General features: G+C 40.4%; 1 protein-coding gene across 1 annotated transcript in view; it reads right to left on the bottom strand.

Moving 5' to 3' along the window:
- The window catches only part of SLC12A2 (solute carrier family 12 member 2), a gene marked incomplete at its 5' end in the record, with an annotated part of 100429 nt that overhangs the window by 47964 nt on the left and 31758 nt on the right, over positions 1-20707 (bottom strand). Inside the window, 8 exons of the mRNA XM_025200394.1 lie at positions 4007-4158; positions 10476-10560; positions 10643-10770; positions 11678-11786; positions 12869-12979; positions 13768-13907; positions 17617-17712; positions 18387-18462. Coding sequence (XP_025056179.1) covers positions 4007-4158; positions 10476-10560; positions 10643-10770; positions 11678-11786; positions 12869-12979; positions 13768-13907; positions 17617-17712; positions 18387-18462 — 897 coding nt within the window. The remainder of the gene's footprint in view (positions 1-4006; positions 4159-10475; positions 10561-10642; positions 10771-11677; positions 11787-12868; positions 12980-13767; positions 13908-17616; positions 17713-18386; positions 18463-20707) is intronic.

Raw genomic sequence — 20707 nt, 5'->3', positions numbered from 1 at the left:
TTCCGATCATTGCTCAATCCTCTCATTTAAACATTACTCTCAGGAAATCAGTAAATACAATCTCTGTAAAACGGGTCAAGTTCGGTATGCACAATGGTCACAACAAAAAGAGGAAGCCCTATTGTAAAATTGCCCAGATTTTTCAAACCTTCCACCTTCACCATACATAGATACACCACTTACTACACAAGGAATCAGATGGACACTAACTTTCTATCACTCCCCTTAATCTGCCTCTCTTTCTATCATGTCTCCCTAAAGGGCACCCCTGGGGAAGACCAGGAACAATGGATACAAACTCCTGGAAGGCCACTTCAGGCTCAATTCCAGGAAAAACTCCTTCATAGTCAGGGTGTCCAGACAGTGGAATAAACTCCCTCCAGTGGTGGTACAGTCACCTACCTGCAAGTCTTCAAAAGGAGACTGGACAGTCACCTCAAGGGGATCACTTGACTCCAGTTGTCTTTTCCTGCCTAATACAGGGGGACTAGACCCAATGATCTACAAGGTCCCTTCCAGCCCCTAACAATCTATGAATCTCCATTCCAAACATCAAGAATTCCTACTGTTGATTTCAAATAGTTTAGAAAAGGCTAGTGTAAGAAAGGTAGTTGTATGATGTGCCTGTCAGATACTGTCTGAATGCAGTAACCCTGGCTCCATTTTTGTCCAGTACACACAGATAATATATCCAAGTATTCCACAACCCTTCCATCATCACCTAGTCCCTTGAAAGCACTATAAAAATCTGACAGAAAATAGGGCTTGAAAGAGCACTAGCAATTTTTAAATCACCGAAAAACAAATCCAGATTAATGCTAGTCGACTGGAAGAAAAGCAAATTAAAAAAAAAAACACTGGAGAGAATATCAGCATTTGTGAATGAGGTGACCCTGACAATATGTAAAGTTGGATTTCACAATTTGCAGGTCATGTTAGATTACAAGCTGCTACTTGATATTCAGGTAGCCAACTTGACTTAGTGCTAAGCCTTAAGGCAATTCAGAAGTCTGTTTCTGAGGCCTGCTTATTCAATTCTTTACTCTGCCTATGATGGCATACTTGCAGAGTAAAGCCTTCAGGGATTGAAACCCAACAGAGAATGCTCTGGTCATATACATATGGCACAAAAATCAGCAGAGGATTTGACTCCAGCAAAGCTAGAATCAACATCTGTCATCGCATCACTAGACTTCTATTAAAATACACACCATAACACAACTAACTGAATCTGAAGTCAGATACAGATTATGTCTATTCAATTTAAGCAGGTCTCCATACTGAGACAGAAGATAAATGCCAATTAACTGTGACATTCATTAATTGCTTATAGGCAAAGCATTTTTAAGTCCTGGATGATTGTAGGACCTGCTCAGGTGAAATGTTCCCACAGTGCTGGGCTTCTTCCCACAGTGCTATTGGGGCTGCAGTGCTGTGGTTCGTGCCGGCTTGACTGCCACAGCAGTGGCACTGGAATGCCAACAGCACCACAGGCAGAAGCCAGTACCACAGCTTGTTCCAGCAGCTGAAGCTGAATACCCACAATACTGGACTTCTTCCCACTGGGTCCAAGATCAGCTGGAGTGGGTGCCAGCTGGATCCAGTATGTTTGGAAGGAGAGGAGAGGTATATCCTTGAGCCTGATCTGACTTGCAGGACCAGCCTTAAGCCTGGCCTGAGAGGTCAGAAAAACTGACACCTCTGGAATAAGCTATTTAGTAGGCAATTGCCTGTGTAAGCCCTTGATCCTAGAATTCACTTTTGTCACAACAACAGACAAAGCAGACATTAGGGCTGTGCGAAATTTTGCCGGCTGTTTTGATTTGACACTGTTTCAACTCATTTTGAGCTTGAAACAGTGAAACTGAATCGAAATGAAGGGCTTTGAAACAGCCTTGAAACAAAACAAGGCTAGCTGAAATGTTTCAAAAGTTTCAAAACATTTCGAGTTTCAAAGCAGCCAGCAGCGAGGTGGTGAGAGACAGGGAAGAACCAGGGCTGTGCTGCCAGCAGCAGCCAGGAATGCAGCTCTGGCTCTCCCCATCTCTTGCTGCCAAACTGTGAGAAGTCAATAACAGTACAGGGGAAGGAAACTGAGCCCAGGTTCAGTTCCCCTCCCCAGCACTGCAGTCGGGCTGGAGAAAGGAACGGAGACCAGTCGCTCAGTTCCCCTCCCCAGCGCTAGATTGGGCAGGAAGTCAGCCCAGCTGGGCTGACTCCCTGCCACCCACCTTATCTAGCGAAACGTCGAAACAGCGTAGAAACAGCCTCACTGTTGTTTGCACGAAGCAAAATGGAACAGCTGTTTCAATCAAAATGAAAATTCAAAATGGAACGCTGTTCCGTCAAAACCTCAAAACTCAAGGTGAAACAGAATGGTGCCATTTCGCACAGCCCTATAAAACATAACTGTTCATTCATCATAGTCCAATCTTGACAACTAAATACAGTAAAAGCCACGTTATCCGGCACTTTACGAGCCAGCATGCTCTATTAACCGGCATGCCAGCTTGTAAGGTAAAAATGAAACCAGAAGTGCCCACCGTGGCACTTCCGGTTTCGCCAAGCCCCCACAGCCCGGGGCAAAGCAGCCTATGCTGCCGAGCCTCCACAATAACAGTTCTTTTCCCCTTTCTCTTCTGCCCCCCTCCCTGTCCCTCACAGCAGGAGAGGCAGTGATGTGGCAGGAGAGGTGGCAGTGCACCAGATGCGGCAGGAGAGGCAACCTCTCAGGTAACTGGCATATTTTGTTATCCGGCACCCCCAATTCGCCATGGGTGCTGGATAACAGAGCTTTTGCTGTAGTGGTTAATTGGTAAAAGCTCTATGGGCAATAGATACTATTCTAGTTACTGCCCATTTTAAAATACAAAAGCTGAAATACAAATGAAAAGTGGTCTCTAATGAAAATGACACTTTAAGAGAGTATTACGTGAAAGAGTATTCTCTAAATTTTCAGTTGTACATATGTTGTACACTGATTTGAGTTAGTTTTTATAAACAGAATGGCATAACTACTGTGGACTAAGCTGTTCTAGACTAGCTTCCAGTGTCAACAGTGTTCTGGGATTAAAAAAAAAGAAAAAATGTCACTTAATTTAATTAATTCCATAGTGAAGTGTCTACACACAGAAGTTATTTTAAAACAGGTAAATTGTACCAAAATAACTCTTATGATCAATTTACTCATGGAGACATGGCCTCATTTTCAGTCTTCCCTGCAGTCTTGTCTGCAAGTTTGTTTTTAAATAAATATAAAGTTCTTGTAGAGCAACTTCACCTTCACTTTTAAATGCATTAGACCTCAATTTAGCAGTTTTTCCTTTAAATATGACAGCACAACATTAGATTTTGTTAAAGAGCTCAGATTCCCAAACACTTTCAAATTAAAATGAATTTGATTCATGGTTTAATGCGTTTCCACACACGGGCAAAAACACAAAAATATTTTACTACGTTTTGATTCAACAATGACCCTTTAGTTTTCCCTGAAATTAAACACGACTCAGTGCAGTATAAAGAAAGTTAGAAAACTACATGAAATTAAAGAAGACAGAGAAATTATGACTATCAAGCATCATGATTGTTAGTAAGTTGCATATACTTGCCAAGATGACCTACTGGTTTATAACTTTAAAACATGAATTATCCTACGACTCATTATTTGAATGTATCATTCAGGTGAATAGGATGCATTCCAATTACAATATCCATGGATACACTTCCTAGAATTACCTTGCTCTTGTATACATTAGAAAAAAAAAGTGCTTCCAAGGAATATTATTTTAAGCCTTTAAGAAATACTATTTTAATCTCTACAGTTAAACAATCAATAAAAAAAGACTTTATTTTCCTAAAAAAGAAAATTACTAGTCTCTCTTTGTATTTACAAGTAGCACTGTATCCTATTTAAAATGACTTCATGAAACTTTATAGGATGAATAAAACAGAATTAAAAAAAACCCACAAACCAAAAACACTACTCTCTAATATTAAGATTTTGTACCTGAAAGTTATTCATCAGACCATACGGACACTCTGTCTTCTGACAAGATGAGAAGTCATAGTTTAACTTGCAAGCAGCAGTAGTGCAATTTGTCCATTCGGTGAAGATGGTGTGGTTGACATTGCCTGTGGCATCCCGAACAACACAAGAACCTAGTGGGAACAGAGACAAAAATATAATGACACTTAAAACACCAGGCCAATCTCTAATCTTTTTCTTAAAGCATTTATTATAACCAAAGAGCATTCAAACAAAATCATTCCTTGAATTTTTCTGAAGACCTGGCAAAACAGAAATACGCTCATTTTCGTGGATAAAAGATTTTATACCACATGTTTAAGAAGTGCTTTATACAACAAATATAAGCAATCTGCTTTTGTTGGCTGCCTCTCAAATAAGCAAAGGAACTGTAGAAAAACACTGCTTATTTGATTCATAATAAAAATACACAGTTACGTTTGGAATGCATCAGTAATAGTAAGAACACGTCTAAAGGCCTCTCCTACTCCCTTGTTGAACGTGTAAGTTAAAGGGCAATTTTATTATTATTTTTACATGCAACTGATATTACTCATCACCTTTGGTTCCATTCTTATTACTGATGTGCTAATATTGTGGTTTATTTTCAATTGCATTCTAAATCCGAAAAATATAAAAAGCTTTGCAGAAACATTTATGGAAATCAGCATAATTTTGCAAGTATTTCCTTTTCAGACTCTTTTGAAAAACTTTATTAGGGCGTTCCATTACTGTAATGCATCTGCAACTGGTATTCTTTGCACTAGTAAACCAAAGAAACTGACCTGAAGGCAGTACAGGGGGTGGGGGTTAGATGGAGCTGGGAGTCTAATCTATTGGCCAACCGTGGAGTGCTAATGGATATTTGAATGCAGGCAGTGCTTGACTTACGACTTTGAGGTACGACGAATGGCACTTACAACCTTTATAAATTACTACAATGACCTTAGCCTAAAAAGACTGAAAGGGCTGCATCCAGACATGCAGGGGCATGCAGTTTGTGGCACTGTAAGCCTCTGTGATGTTCGCCGCATGCGGTTTATGGCATTAAAATTGACACCCCACTGCAAATTTGCAGTGCAGGTCAAAATTTGCAACTGAGATTTTCCAGTAGTTAAAAAAAAAATTAAAAGGGGAACGGAACAAAAAGCGGTGCAATGCACACTTAACAAGTGTGCGCTGGCACACGCAAATTCCGGGCTGTCCACAGCAACGCTCTGGCTGCTGGCCAGGCCCCCATAATGCCCAACCTGTGCCTCTGCTGCTCCAGGCCACTGCTGGGGCCATCTCTGGTGCCTGGCCCCAGCCACCAGCTCTCCCTGGCTGAAGAGTCCAGAGGAGCTGGGCAAGGGCAGTTTGCCTACTGCAGGACAATTTGTGTCACTACAAGCACATGCCCCTATATGTCTGGATGCAGCTAAAGAGTCTAAATTAAAAGGGAATGCTTAAAAACATTACTTATTTTAGGATTAATTCTCTTCAGAAAGTGACAGATAAGGAAGTCCTGGGAATTACAGAATACACTATTTCATTGGCTCAGTTAAACTTTCAAGAGCTAACGTGCTGGTAAAACATTCCTTTTAAAGGGAGATGTTACCAGCATAATTCAATCCTGAATCCCAGGCATCAGAATGTACAAAATTACCCAACTTCTGTTCATTCCCGCCCCCCTCAAAAGATTTTTGTTGATATAACACAAAAGTTACACACACACAATTTGGTTATGATGCAACTAAAGCAACAAAACAATATACAAGTGGAGCTCAACACCACTAATTAAGGTGACTGAACACTTCATATTGACACCCAAGATCAGTTACTTAATTTGCCGAAAGCTGCCTATGATAACCTTAAGGTTTCCATGCCAAGCATCTACCTCCCCCACTCCCCAACCTTAATTTAAGCCAAAAGTTTAGCTTTTTAAAGCAAGATGAAGACAAGTGTGCTAAATGGCAACTGTTTTTGATGCAGGTTTTCCAAATCAGTCAGTGAGGGAGGCCTGTGTGTCAGGGGTATTACAGAGACTGAAAAAGCACAAACAGCTCTAAGTTGGGCAAGATAGGCCCCCGGCACAAGCTCATTTAAAGCACCTTTTCTCAACCAGGGTGTTTGGGCATTACATTTATGCCACAATTTACAGTAATCATAGCATACATGTTAAGGCTACAACACAAATCCAATTTAAAGCACCAAAATGGCAAACAAGTCATAAAAACATTTATTTATTTTATATATAAACAACCAAACAAAGAAAATGTAGAACTCTTTATGGCAGGCTTGTATGGTGTCTTAAATTGGATGTGTGGTCAAACTGAATGCCCTGCCCACTGCCGCTGTAAAAAAAAAGAAGCAGATGCTAGTAAGAGACAGCAAGAGAAATGAGGAGACGGGACCGACGGGCAAGACTAAGAATCAGTAGGAGGAAGTGGGGAAAAACCATGTCAAGATAAAGGTCTGTGATGAGAAAGACAAAAGACAGTTGGGACACGCTGAAAGAGATAGGGCTGAAGTGATCAAAATTTGGCAAAGCTGGGGCAGACAGAAGAAAGAAGGAACAATTTTTTGCCACCAAGGTCCTGTTTTAGGTTCTGGAAGGGGGCTCACAGTTCCAAGTCTCACTAGGCTGTCTTATACCAAAAGCATCAGAAACCTCACATGCACAATGTATGCATTTCACCCCCGCCTTTGGGGCTGATCCCCATATTAGATGTCATCCTCTTGCATCCTTAGTTCATTTAAGTGGAAAGATTCTGTGCATGGCAACAAGTTCCAACCCTGCTCAAAAGCCATGCTGGTGTCAATACGTCAAATGAAAAAAACAATTGCATCAAGCCTGCCTTTTAAAAAGCCTTACATATATTTTGTTTCAAGTCACACACTAAAAAGTTTAGATATGCCAAAACTGCAGTGGCTTCTCACACCATAATCCTGCCACCTTCTACATCCACACTATATAAAAGTTTCTAATGTAACTAGGGCGTAGGTTGTAGCCGTGTTGGTCTAAGGACATAGGCAGACAAGGTATCAAATTCACCCAAGGAACCTTGTCCGTCTAATGTAACTACACATTTCATCCCCAATACGCCACCTCCCCCTTAGATCCCCACCCCCCACACCTCCTGCTATAAAAAACAGGAGCAGATGCTAGTAAGAGGCCATTAAGTCTGCGGAAAGCCCTCCACAAATATTACTAAGCAGTGAGCGCATGTCAACAAGATGTTTACTGCACAGCTGACTAATGTACTGCAGTAAATGTCTCAGCATCTACATGTTCGCCCCTATTAGGGTGCACAAAACCAATGAACTCCACAGCAGAGTTTTCATGTGCAGCAGATCACATGTAGATGCCAAGCTGGCTGGCTGGAGCATGAAAGTGCTTCAGGAGGCTGTCTGCTGGCTAGCCCTGCAGTGAAGCACCATCGTGCCCCAGCCAGGCCCCCTGCAGCACACTAAGCCTGGTCAGAGCAGCCCTGGGCTAGCAAGCTGTCCCCAGCGCCTGTCCCAGCCCCTACCAGGAAGAGCCCAGTGCAGCCCCAGCCCCAGCATGTCCACCCACACCCTGCACTCAGATCTGGGGGCACACTCCCCCCCCCCGGTGTTCTCAGCGGCAGAAGCCATCCCGCACCCCACCCCAGCCCCACTCCCTCCCTCACCACAGAAGCCTTGATCTGCCTCCCCCACACCCCTTCCTTCCTCTTTCCCCTTCCATCACAGACTTACCAGCTGCGTGCAGCTCTCCATGCTGCTGGGCTGTGCTCCTCACCACGTACATGCTGCACTGCAGCTGCGCACATGCACAGGGCATTTATTTGCCATATTATCAACCACATCAGGCAAAAAAAACCCAACAATTTCTGATGCAGTTAATTTTCTTTATATTGGTACTGATCTGATATCGAACCGATGTACTTAATGGTAGTCAAGGCTTAACAAAAAATGATAATTCAGAATAGAGAAAGGGGAAAAATGGGACAAAAATGCTACCTGATCTTCATAAAAACTTAAATCCGGCACAGTCTACATGAAAACTGGTGGAATACAGGTTTTATTGTGATACTTCCTTGTGTTAATGGCATTCAAGTTGTTATAACATCGTATAACTGGTTACATCGTTAGCCTGTGCGCAAAAGGAGGGTCTCAGTGACAATGACTACAGGAGAGAAGAAAATGGACCTTTAACATCTGTCCTGAATGGCTGTATTGGCATATGAACAGAAGCAGCGACATAGCCAAAACCCAGATGGTGTCTGGGGGAGAGCAGGCTGAAAAAAGCAGTCCAAGGCCAGAAGAGCCTGGAGGACAAAAGTTTGAAATGCTCTGGGGAGCCAGAAAAAAGTGAAAGGGAACAACTTAGTATCTTGGGGGTGCTCAGCGCAGTGCAGGCTGGAATAGGGATAGAGGGACTGCTTAACCCTTTTACAGGGACAGAGATCCTCTGGCTAGCTAGCTTTTGCTTCAAATACCTTTAATGAAGAGACTGTCTGCTGTGCTGCTTGGAACTGTGGGTTGCACTGGGTTACCCCAAAAGGAGGTAAAGTCTCTCGCTCAGGAGAAAAAGAGGATGCAGCGTCCTTTAGTCAGGGCCATGGGGGAGCAGGGTGAGTGAGGGACTGAGGCCAAGGTCTTGGAGTGGAAGGAGCTCAGGCTCCACATACGCTGTAGAAGCCAAGCCTAGGCTGACTTCAAGGATTACTCTCAGAGATCAGACAAGTCTCCATAAGTCCTGAGCAAGCACTCTCCTAGAAGGCATTCCCTGACAGACTGATTTTCTAAAACAAAAAGCAACAGTAGTAGGTGTCAACTTTCTGATAGTCTATCAACTAAGTCACCATATTTGTTAAGCTGGGGAAGAAGGGAGTAGAGGAAGTGAAAGATGGTAAACGGATCAGCTCATGGGCAGATAGCAATAGACAATGGTGAAAGGAAGACAGCTGTAAATGGAATGCCTGAAGGACCAGTTCTGAGATCAAATCTTGTTTAATATGTTTTATTAAAATCAACAGTCCAGTCCTAATTGCTGTGCTCAGGATGGGTAGCCAATAATAGAAAAAAAAGTGGGAGACATCAAAACAGAAGAATCAAGACAATGACCATGAAGATTGATGTACTAGAAATAAAATAAAAATTCAATAGTACAAAAGATGTAAGATCACACACTTGAGGACGCATAACAAACAAACAAACAAACAAACAAACAAACCTTTTATTACAAACTGGGAACTCATCGTCTGACAGCTATATAGGTAGAGAAGGGCCAGAGTATACTAAATGATAACAGGACGAGTATGAGCTACCAGTATAATGCAGCTTTGATTTTACCATAGCTTAGGAGGGGTTTCTCCCCATAACTACGTATTAATGCCACTGTGCAAAACATTTGTAAGACCTCATCTAGAAATAACGTATATACTTATGGTCACCTGTGTCTCTATGTTTTCAAAAAAGGCCTTCTATGATCAGAAAACACAAGGAGGAAGAGTTTAGCTTGTTTGGTCAAGCAAAACAAAGGTTGTAAAGATTAAATTGCCACCTAAACATGAAAAATCAGTGGTAAACACCAGAGAGAAAGAACTAATGAGCAAAGCTGGCACTAGAACAAATAGGCATAAACTGGCCATGAATAAAATTTAAACTGGAAATTTGAAGAATTTTGTAATGGTCAGGAATAACCAGATTCTAAAAACAGCCTTTTACTGGCCGATTCTACTGGGTGCAGACAGGGTAAATCATCAGGTGCTTTCAAGACAGAGCTTTACAAATTTATGAAAGGGATAAGATACGACGTAATGCCTGTGACAGAAGATGGCTGTTTCAGGAGGTGCTTTTCAGTCCTGTGTCCATTTACGGGGTTAGAAAGTACAGAAAGAGACCAAACTGATAAAAAGGCAAGATAAACTCATGCTCTTTAGATAACGTAGGTTATTTCCTCCTAGATAACAAGTAAACTGCTAAGGAAAGTGGCTAACTCACTGAAGCTTTAGAGCAGTACAGAGCATTAAAATGAAGAGTTCTGACCATATTGAAACTGGTTTACCTAGGGTTATACAAAATTCAGGCAAATTTACTTAACTATTCCCTGATAAGGGTAAAAGGCAGTTCTCCAAGCCCAGAACACTACCCTGGCAAACTATCATACTAAAAATGATGGAAACACTAATGGTATTTAAAATGGCATAAGACTTACTGATTTAAGTCTCTTCTAATTATCTTCATTTTCTGAAACTGTGGAACCCAATATCATTCAGACCAAAGCAGAACAAACAGCAAATATTTCAGTCTGCACAATCTTTGACAGGTCTGAAGCAGCTGAAAAACTGGGGTTTACAAAAGGAAAGTGACAGAAAATCCTAACTACAGGCATCTTATTTAATCTAAATATGCAAGATTAATGTGAAACAAGCCATATCAAAGCACACCTTGGGAAGTAAAAAAAATAAAATCAGCTGTTTACCTACAGATACTGCAACTCCCGTGTAAACCAGAGTAGTAATTAAGATGGCCAACAGTGTTCCTTTAGGTATGGCTGACTGGGGATCCTGAAAGAAATATTTCAATGAATACTTGCAATACCAATACATAAATCTTACAGGAAGCAACAGTATACAATTCACTACTCACCGCAAGATCACCTGAGATATTTGCGCCAGCAAGAATACCAGTTGCAGCAGGGAAGAAAATGGCAAACACAGAGAAGAACGTTTCCTCACCTCTGAAGTCTGGTCCAAAATTCTCAGTAAATATTTCAGCTGTTAAAGAAACAGGGTTTTTTTCATTTATTTTCCAGTATTATTTATATGAAGCCTTTAACATTTAACAATTCCACTTGGACCAGTTCTGCAAAAGTGAAAAATATCCAAGTTAAATCTGGTCCAAGACCTGTGCCTGGTCCCTAGTTACACAATGGCTGCGTCAGATGAGTGTGGTCATGGTACGTGGCGCTGCAGATACATCTGCAGCGCCACATACCACACATTCAGCTGTTCTCCACACTGCAAGGTAGCAGCGCAGGGGTTCTTTTTGACCCCTGCATATCCAAAGGTCAAAAAAACAAAAACAAAAAACAAAACAAAAAACCTGCGCAAAAAGGTGGAGCGGCACACATGAGGGTAGCCACATGCTGCTCAAAAGCAGAGCCTGGCTACCCAGAGCCATGCTGCGGCTACCAGCCAGGCTCTGAGTGGCAGGATCGCCACAGCTGCAACCCCAGGAAGCCCAATGACCCCAGGTAAGGATGCTGGAGCCAGCCCAGTGCATGCACACACACCCCACCCCCGCCTTTAAATTTCTCTGGCCTTAAAATGAAAACAAACCCACCCACATATGAACCCATATTAATAGAGAAACACCCAATTCGAAAACAATAATGCAATATTTAGTACTTTATTTTTTTATATATATATATATAAACTTGCATGAGATTAGCAATAACATTTTTTCTGGTAATTTAAAAGGTTTAGGGATATTAAATTACCTAAAAAAAATATCTGGAGGAACAGACAAAAACTGTAATGTGCAAAGTCTAAACCATACTATATTGCAATGTGGACAGAAATACAGTATCTGCAACTTTTCAACCAATTCAAATAGTTTTAAAATCTTCAGTGTTCTTCTACAAGACTTGGCATTACAAGATATTTAACTATTCTAACATACCTTTATAACCAAAGAAACCTTTAAGCTTCTTGCTCTCCATTGGAATAAAAGTTCCTATGACAAAGTCCCCAATAGCAAGTAGCAGGATCACTAACAGAACAATCTGCGCCTGAAATTTTAAGGATCAGAATCAGAATCAAGTACCTACCAAGTATCTGATAGCTAAAAAGACAAAAAGGCTTGGTGTTAAATGTTAATGAAAGTGCCCATATCTCTTTAAAACGATACATAGTTTCCAAATTCAGGCAAGTTTTGTGAAAAACAAAATATTACAAAAAAGTAGCTCCCTACCAGTATACAGGAAAGTATGAAAACAAAGCAAACAGTTCTTGAATATTACGTCAGTCCTTTTATTTCAGGAAGAAGAGATCTTTAGTAAGATTTACAAAACCATTTCAATTTCAAATAGTGAAAGCGACTTTATCCAAACCTAAGGCTTACTATTTGTGAAAACAAGTTTTTGAAATAACCACCCTTATATAGCATCATTTTTATTAGCTATTGGGTGAATAATCATTAATCTTCAATAATTCAATACCCGAGATGATTGAAAATGAGGATAAATATATAAAAAAACAATTATATTATTTACTTTTGTTATTTTACTTAGAAGCAGACTAGTTCATATTTTTCCAATTTTCATGCTCTGTAACTGAATTTAAGTACTAAGATGACCTAAGCTACCAGCAAAGATCTGAACTCAAACCCCGCTCCTCAAAAAACACACCTTAAGTGATAAATGCATGCAAATTAAAACCCAAGTTTTGGGCACAAACTGTTTGAAAGTATGACGATTCCTAGTTTGGTTCAGTAATTATGTTCTAAAAATACTTGCTCTTTTTATGACTGTGGGGTATTTCATTAATAAATTGGTTAGGGCTTTTAAAACTGAATTCAGAGGCATAAAACCAGTAAGGTGTTTGTTTGTTATGGTCATAGGACGGCTCTCCCATATCATTAGGTTTCCCACTCTGCCAGACTGCTACAGCAACATGCAAGGACCCCAGGAAATTATTTATGGAACTGAAGCCAAATAAGCTACGTAAAAAAATAAAAACATGTAGGGTGCAGGGGGCAAGGAGTGTAAAGCTGGTTTTCCTTCTCAATTCAAATACAGAATATGCAAAATACTATATGAACTCTTACTTTCCATAAAGTTAATTATAACATTTTAATATTATGATGGCTTACTTTCGCTTCCCACTCCATTCCCGCTACAGAGATACCCAACAATATAACTACTGTGATAGCTCCTATAATTCTGATGTCATTCGTTTCATCCACCATAAGTGCACCATTGTCCTAAAAGAGAACAAAACCATTACACATGTATGTCATATGCCCATTTCCTATTACACAATACATAGCGGCTCAGGGAATAGGTAGCTTGAGTAAATCGTTACAAAATAGGAAAGCATAATATCTAAAAACACAAGTTTGCGTTTGCTATTGACTATGAATGAAACGTCACCAGAAAATTGGTCTCAGGCTTAAAATGAAAGCTGTCAGTAGTCTCTATACATCTTTAATGTGAATGACTAAATAGTCCCATCTTTGATTTGGTGATACTTCCATCAACAACCTACTGCTGCCAACAGATTGTTTTTGATATAGTTTTATGTACTGTTCACTGTTAGTTCAAATTCTTCCTCCCACTAAGACGTTTTAAACTCGTCCCCAGCCTGTGATGCAGAAGAATTAGACTACAGTTTCCAAGTAAAGCCCATTTGATTGTCTTCCAACTTAAAATATTTAGAAAGATTTTTTTTAAATTGAGGGATACACTCTCAGACAACTATCATTTTTTACCTTTAAAGGCTACTTCCTAACAAACATCTTATTAGCTTTGCATTGAACACATTTTTAAACAGTTAGCAATCCCAGTCTAAAATATAAATTACAATGTGTATAAATGCATCTCTATTGCTAGACTCAATGTCTCAATTCAGCAGTGTTTCAAAGAAATAACATTATAATATAAAGTTCATCCTACGTCTGTTACAATGCCTTTTTTTTTTTTTTAAAATCAATCAAAATAAAGATTAACACTGGCATGAAAAAGGACAAAGCGGTCAATGCAATCCATTTACCTTGAGGAGCTCTACAACCGTCTCTGCAAAACCAACCACATACATTGCTACTGCAACAGCATTAGCAAATGCAAAGATCAAACCTATCGCACCGCCAAATTCAGGTCCCAGGCTTCTGGAAATTAAATAATATGCTCCTCCTAAAAGAAAAAATTAATGAATAACATTACTGAAGAATCTAAGGTTGTAGATAACTATATAGATTTAAACATTCAAATAGATACAATACCAATAGTATTAAAGTGCTTCTTAATTGCTTTCTGTATGTTACATCCTACATTTTAAGTAATACTGGAATTCTCTAGAGACTATATTTTTTCTTGTTTTAAATGGCTTCAATCTGGTGCCTTCTGCTATCACCCAGACATAAATTAAGGTGCAGAAATGTACTGTCCGACAATTTAAGTGCACAACTAAGTTGGAATTTTACAGCTTTGGGGTAATAAAATACAAAACATATTATATTTGGCTCAGCAGTTTTGCAAGCACTATAAATAAAACTTTTAATCCCAATTAGCATTCTATTAGTTTACCAGGGTTTGGTCAAGACTGTAGAAAAAGGCAAAAAAAAAAAAAAAAAAGAAAGTGTATAATTTTCACCCCCTGCTGTTTTTCAGTTAAATCCCTCTTTTTACAACAGGGTGTGTTACATACACTCACTAAAAGATCTCTCTTGGACCTTCCTAGAACAACTGTTCCCTAAAAAGAATCTTCACCATGACCAAACTAAGGAAAATATGCCAGTAAATGGGACTGAAATTTGTTTGAGGAGTTCTGAAAAGTGGAAATGTGTTCTTTACACAAAAGGGCATCAAATCATTAATAAAATTTGATGTGAAGAAGTAAGCATGGGGGGAGGGGGAAACACACACACACAGACACACACACACACACACACACACACTCTCTCTCTCTCTAAGAAAGGCCAGATTGTCAGCTGAATAGCATTTCTTCATCATGCAGCTGGAGATGGGAGGAAACTAAGCTACTTTTCAGGTCTCCAGAACCTGGGCAGGCCAAGGGCAAAAACAATCACCTTTAATAAAAGGCGGAACAACTGAAAAAAAACCCAAAAAACAAACAAACAAAAAACCCCTTTATGCTAGCTGTTGCAGTTCCACAGAGACCACTGAACCACTCAGGCACTGGCTGCTCCTTCAAGTAGCTCTGTGCTTCCCCAACAGCACAGAACTTTGGCACTGGGCCCAAGGATCTAGCCCTGAGCATCAGGCAGGAGAGGAAAACATAACCCCATTGGTCAGGACAGAGGATTGTTTAGGGCCTCAATACTAAAACTGAGGTCCCATTTGGCAACCATCTCAGTGACCTGTCAAATACTTTACTGATCAAAGGAGAACAAAAACATTAAAGCCTATTTGATCTGGTCAGGCAGAACACTGCTAGGGCAGATACTTGCTGAGCAAGTCCTAACTCAAGCCTTGTTTTTAACTTCCTATTAGAAAATCTGACTGGGACTAAGGGGAAGGACAGCATGGGTAGGTGTTGGATGAAGAAAGGAGAAATTAGAAGTATGAGTAGAGGTCTGCAGTAGCATTAGCCATTGCAGAAACATAGCCTAGATACCGCAGGTTAGGATAACTGCACAAAAAGCTATAACTGCACAAAAAACTCAATAATTCACTCAGAAGAACAAGCACTTCACTAGATAGCCTATTAGCCTTTAAAATTCAACAAGTTAAAAAAATGGCCCTGATCTTAATCACCAAGGGAAGCTCAGGTGGCTTCTGTATATTTTTTTGGACTGAAGCATAAAAATCTGATTTCACTACTTGCTCATCCAAAAACCACATGGAAAGGAACCTTAACACAGTTGAATTCCAACTCTAACCCCCTAAGCATCAATGCTGTTAAGATACTGCTAAACTATTATTCCTAAACTTCAGATTCCAAAGCTTGAGATGTAATCCATAGTTTCAAGACTTGCTTACACTACCTCCAAGCCAAAACCAGGAGCCGGAGGGCTCAGATTCCCCAATGGTGCATGAAACCCCTGGGGCTGGGACACTACAGCTGTTGCAATCCCTCAGCCCCACCAGGGTTTCACACACCACTAAGAGCAGGAGATCAATCATGGCAGCTGCAATCCCTGAACCCTGGGGGTGCCTGGAATGCCGCCGCAGCTGGGAGCCCCTCAACTGAGGGGGCTCCCAGCCGCAGGACCTTGCTTCTTCCCAGTGCAGAGGGAGTCTGGGATCAAGCTCCCCCTGTACTAACAATAAGGCACGATGGGATCCAATATGCGATCCCACAATCATGTCTCCTTCCATTAACGTGTGGTCCCAATAAGAATTCCTGGGCTCAGCACCGAGGCAGTGTAGATATCGCCATACAGGCCCACCTCTGAAAGTATTGGGTGGGTAAGAAGGGTTTTAAAATCCAAGGGATTTTCAGAACGTTGGGGCTTAGGAACAGAGAAGAGCATCACCTGCCCCTTGTTTTCTTTGTAAGACATTTAAGACGTTTTTGTCTGAAATGCACATTGATGAAGGATCCATCAAGTCAGCTATTGACTACTGTCCTCAGAAGTGACTCCAAGATTTAGACACACTTAGAAGCCTAAGTTTACAACAACGAAGTTGACAGCAAGTTCAGAACCTAGATTCTTCATGAACTTGGAACCAAGTTCTTACCTCCACTTATGAATTCTGCTGTTTTGGATCCTTCGGTCTTCTACAGGAGGGACCTGCACTTTCCCTGACCTTCCTCTTGTTGCTAACATACTTGTAGAAACCCTTCTTGTCCCTTGCCAGCTGCAACTCCAACTGTGCTTTGGCCTTCCTGACTTCCTCCCTACATGCCTGAGCAATATTCTTCTATTATAATAACAGACTTGTGTGGATTCTGCTCCCCCTACCCCATCAACCATTTTTCCTGCCAGGTCTATTACTTGCCATGCAATAGAAGATGGGTTTCTCTCTATGCCTGAAAGATGACTGGGGGAAGCACAAACATGTTGTAATAACTATTTTACATCTTTACCAATTTTATTATAAAATGGTAAAATGCTATGAGTAATCATCAGTAAAATTTGTCTTCTCTGCATTAATCATTCTGTAGATGCAGGATTGCCAGCTACAGCTTATCAACACTGTAAGCTAGCAAGAGTCAGTCCGTCTCAAAACATTACATAACAACCAATATTAAAGCTGTCTAAAGGGCAACTTTTGGGAGAATCTTCCGTCCAATAATTAGTCTTAGTTTCATGGAACACAGTTATGACCGAAACAAACCTCAATACAGTTTATGACAAAAAAAAGCAGATATTTATTCCACTCAAGTTCAACAAAAATGTAAACTCTTGTTATCCACAATTCATCTCCACAACACAGAATGAGCATTTTCAAGACACAGACCTACTAAGTAAACCTGGGAGTATGATTTATGTCCTAATAAATTTGTCTCCAAGGCACCAATACTGACAAGCTTAAACTTCTTATAGCTTAGAGCACACGTTCAATTTTGGAACTCTAAAGTGCTCAAAACTGTGATAACAAAATAAGCAGCTGACTCCTCCTTTAAAGTGAAACCCTAAAGCCCACATATGCTCTAAACAAGCTAAAGATTTACAGGGAAGAAAGAAAAAAAAAAAAAACCACAACCAATGATTTGCAAGTGGCTAATGCCATACACCTGGTTTTCTGGTAGTCCACAAGAATACCCTGCAATTATATGAAAGGAATTTAAGAGAAACAGATTCTGCAATATTTTCCCCATCCTTCAAATTTCATATTTAAAAGGAAAGCTTTGGACTTGATCTTTAAGTCACATTTTTTTATCATAACAATAAAACATACAAATTTAAAGTGAATATCTTAAACTAATTTTTACCTCCTCTTACAAATCCATTTGTAGCTATTGCTGAAGTAGATAGTCCTGTGATAGTTGTCACAACAGTGGCCATTGCAATAACTAAGACAGACAGACCTTTTGAGAAAGAATTGCACTTTAGTAACAATATTACAGGTATATTAAAAAAAAAAAAAACAAAAAAAACCCACAAGTCATTTGCTTCACCATATCAAAACTGTAGTCCTGTAGATTTATTGGGTACTAGACTATACAAAGGCCTTGTACAGGCATGCACAGAGCCTTCTCTACTACCATTCACCCCAACCCAACTAACACATTCCTTGGTCACAAAAAACAATGGAAGAGGACGCTACTCCTGTAAAAAACGTCACAAAGCTCTTCTCCTTAGAATCCCTTGGATGAATGCCTCCTGCAGTGTGAAGCCTGTTTTATTCCAATGCTGAGCTAAACCTTTAAAGGCAAAATTAAAAATTATAGAGAGTGTTATAAACACACTACCTAGCCCTCAGAAGCAGGTACTGATTAAATATAGAACATGTTCTGAAAAAAATGTAATAGGAATATATAACCTGAATATTTCTATTATGAAGTGAAAAGATTTTTCCATTAGCTTAAGTTTTCTTGATCTGTTTGATCAAAAGATCAAATACATGTATTGTTCAGCCTCTCCAGCTTGTTCTAGACCGAGTGATTCACAACTGATTCAGAAGTTATTAAATCCCCAGACATGACTACTGTGCTAGCCAAGCAAAATAATACTTAGAATTGTTTTAAAATTGTACACATACCTATCCCAGCCTGTCCTACAATCCATGACAGTCTGATGAAGAGCATCACACCCCAAATGTTCAACATGCATCGTACCTAGAAAAATGCAAGACATTGTACAGTATGACAAAAGATTTTAAAGATTTACAGATATTTAAAATAGAATGTTAGTATGGTAACTAATGCACTTAATTTTTAGATACAATAATTGTCTGGAATACCTTTTTCCTTTCTCTGGTACAGACAACTGCATTACATCACTAATCAGAGACTCACTGATGTTTATGGTTGTAAACCAACTGCAGAAATGCTTAACTGGTCAAAAGGATCAACAAGTTTCTCTTCATTGTGCAGCATGCCTATTACCACTCAACTTTCTCAGCTGAGAAAAATCCCAGCTTTCAAAACACATAAAAATATGGTGCTAGTGCTCTCTGACAAGGTCTCTATTACCTGGTCCCCCGGCACTAGACAGTGCCTTCTGCTCTGGTGGTTCACTGGACAGATTCAGCCTTTTCATACAACTGTGGCAAACATGGAAAGGTCTCTGCAGCCAGGCTACTTCAGTCACCAGGAAGTCCTAAAAGTTAACTTCTATTTTTACTTCTTGACAAAATAATTTTGAGTTTGTTTTGTAAATCTACAACCACAGACAAGCACCAGATCTTAAAAAATAAGACTGTTATTTTGGCATTCATATACCTAATACAAAAAGCTGGGTGGGATGGGAAGTGCTTCTAACTCCTAGGAGAATTAAGAACAAGAAAGTGTCTGGTTCTGCAGACTCAGAAAGCCCACTCATTACAAGCTCTTCTACAAAACCTATGTAAAGCAGAAACTCAGATGAAAAGGTTAGTACTTCAGCTATTTGCTATTCATCAAAGCATCATGTCCTAAATAGAAAAAAAACAATGAAGAGAAACAGCCCTAAGGACTTATGATTTAAGATTAAGGGATTATTCCAGCAATCTTTTAAATTACAAATTCTGGATTGAGAGGATGTGCACATCTGATGAGTGTCTATACAGACGTATAAACAATCAATTTGTGTTGAGATCTACATAAATACAACATGTTTTTTTCATCCAAGGCCGGGTTATTTGCAAAGTCAAGGAGACCAACTGTGAATTTAAAGCCAAGATCAAAATCTAAATCAGCTTTATGCCTGTGTTAAGACTGTTCGTCTATTTTTCAATGTTTAAAATTAGCAGGAACACAGATAATGCTTCTACATAGCCCATGAAGGTTCTCTCTCCCCCCTCAAAAAGTGGGATATTTGGCTACCTGCAACCTTGAATGAAGAAAAAAGAAAAACAAAGTGTCAAGATAGGTGTAGTTCTGAATTTGTATTAAAAGACCCACATTCTAAGAGGAGATTTTTAACTTGAACAAAAAAACTTTAGTATTGAATTAACTAGTTGCTTCCTTGGTAAACCAATTTTCATCTGTTTCAATCCGAAACATCCACTTAGGCATAGGATATTTATAAAGCAAGTGCAACTCTAAGTTAAACTGAGATAGATTGAGTACCCCAGCAACATGTAATTTCAAGTAGGGAAATATACAGAAGGCACTGGCCACATTAAAGTATTCATTTCTAGCACAGGAAAGGTTTCCACTGCTAGAAGTGATTCTGGGAGAGGGCTCCTTGCACCTTCCCTAGGCCAGTCCGGAAAAAAAAGCATAGGCTGCTCCAATCCTCTGGTTTCGGCTGCTCCAGTCCAGTCCAGCCATGCCCACCCTACCCCTGCACACCCCAGCCTACTTCTCACACCAGGGGCTCCAAGGTGAGACGCAAGCAAGGGGTTTATAGTGCTGCTTCCTCCATATACTCCTAGTGCTTGAAGGAGAGCCGACTGAGCCCTTCTGCAAAACTCCCACCTGCTTCACATACCCAAGACTGTGGTATGAGAAGCAGGCAAGGGCTTTGCTTCACTGCTAATTCTGCCCAGCTGCCAGGCACCAGAAGCAGTGCAGCCCCTGCCCACATCTCACAGAGTTCCTAGTGCGAACTAGACTATTCCTTCTGCTTGGTTGCCAGAAACCCCTTTGCCTGCTTCCCCTTACCACCCCACCACACAACCCTCTTGAGCAGTAGGGGTAGCAATCTAAGAGCCAGTTAACTGAGTGGGTTTGGGGGGTGGGGGAATGGAGTGTCAAGGGGAAGCTGGCTGAGCCAGGAACTGAGCTCAAGGAAAGTCTTCCCAAGCCCAGCTCCCAGCCCCACCAGCTTTTAAAATATTTGCCACCCTGCCACTCACCTGAGTGATGTTGGGCAGGGGTGTGTGGGGAGGGGTGGGGGCTAGGAGTGCAAGGGGAAGTAGCAGCTAGGAGGTACTGC

The sequence above is a fragment of the Alligator sinensis genome, unplaced genomic scaffold, assembly GCF_000455745.1.
Source record: "Alligator sinensis unplaced genomic scaffold, ASM45574v1 scaffold227_1, whole genome shotgun sequence".
In the NCBI taxonomy this organism is placed as follows: domain Eukaryota; kingdom Metazoa; phylum Chordata; order Crocodylia; family Alligatoridae; genus Alligator; species Alligator sinensis.
This window is presented reverse-complemented; position numbering and strand designations above follow the sequence as displayed.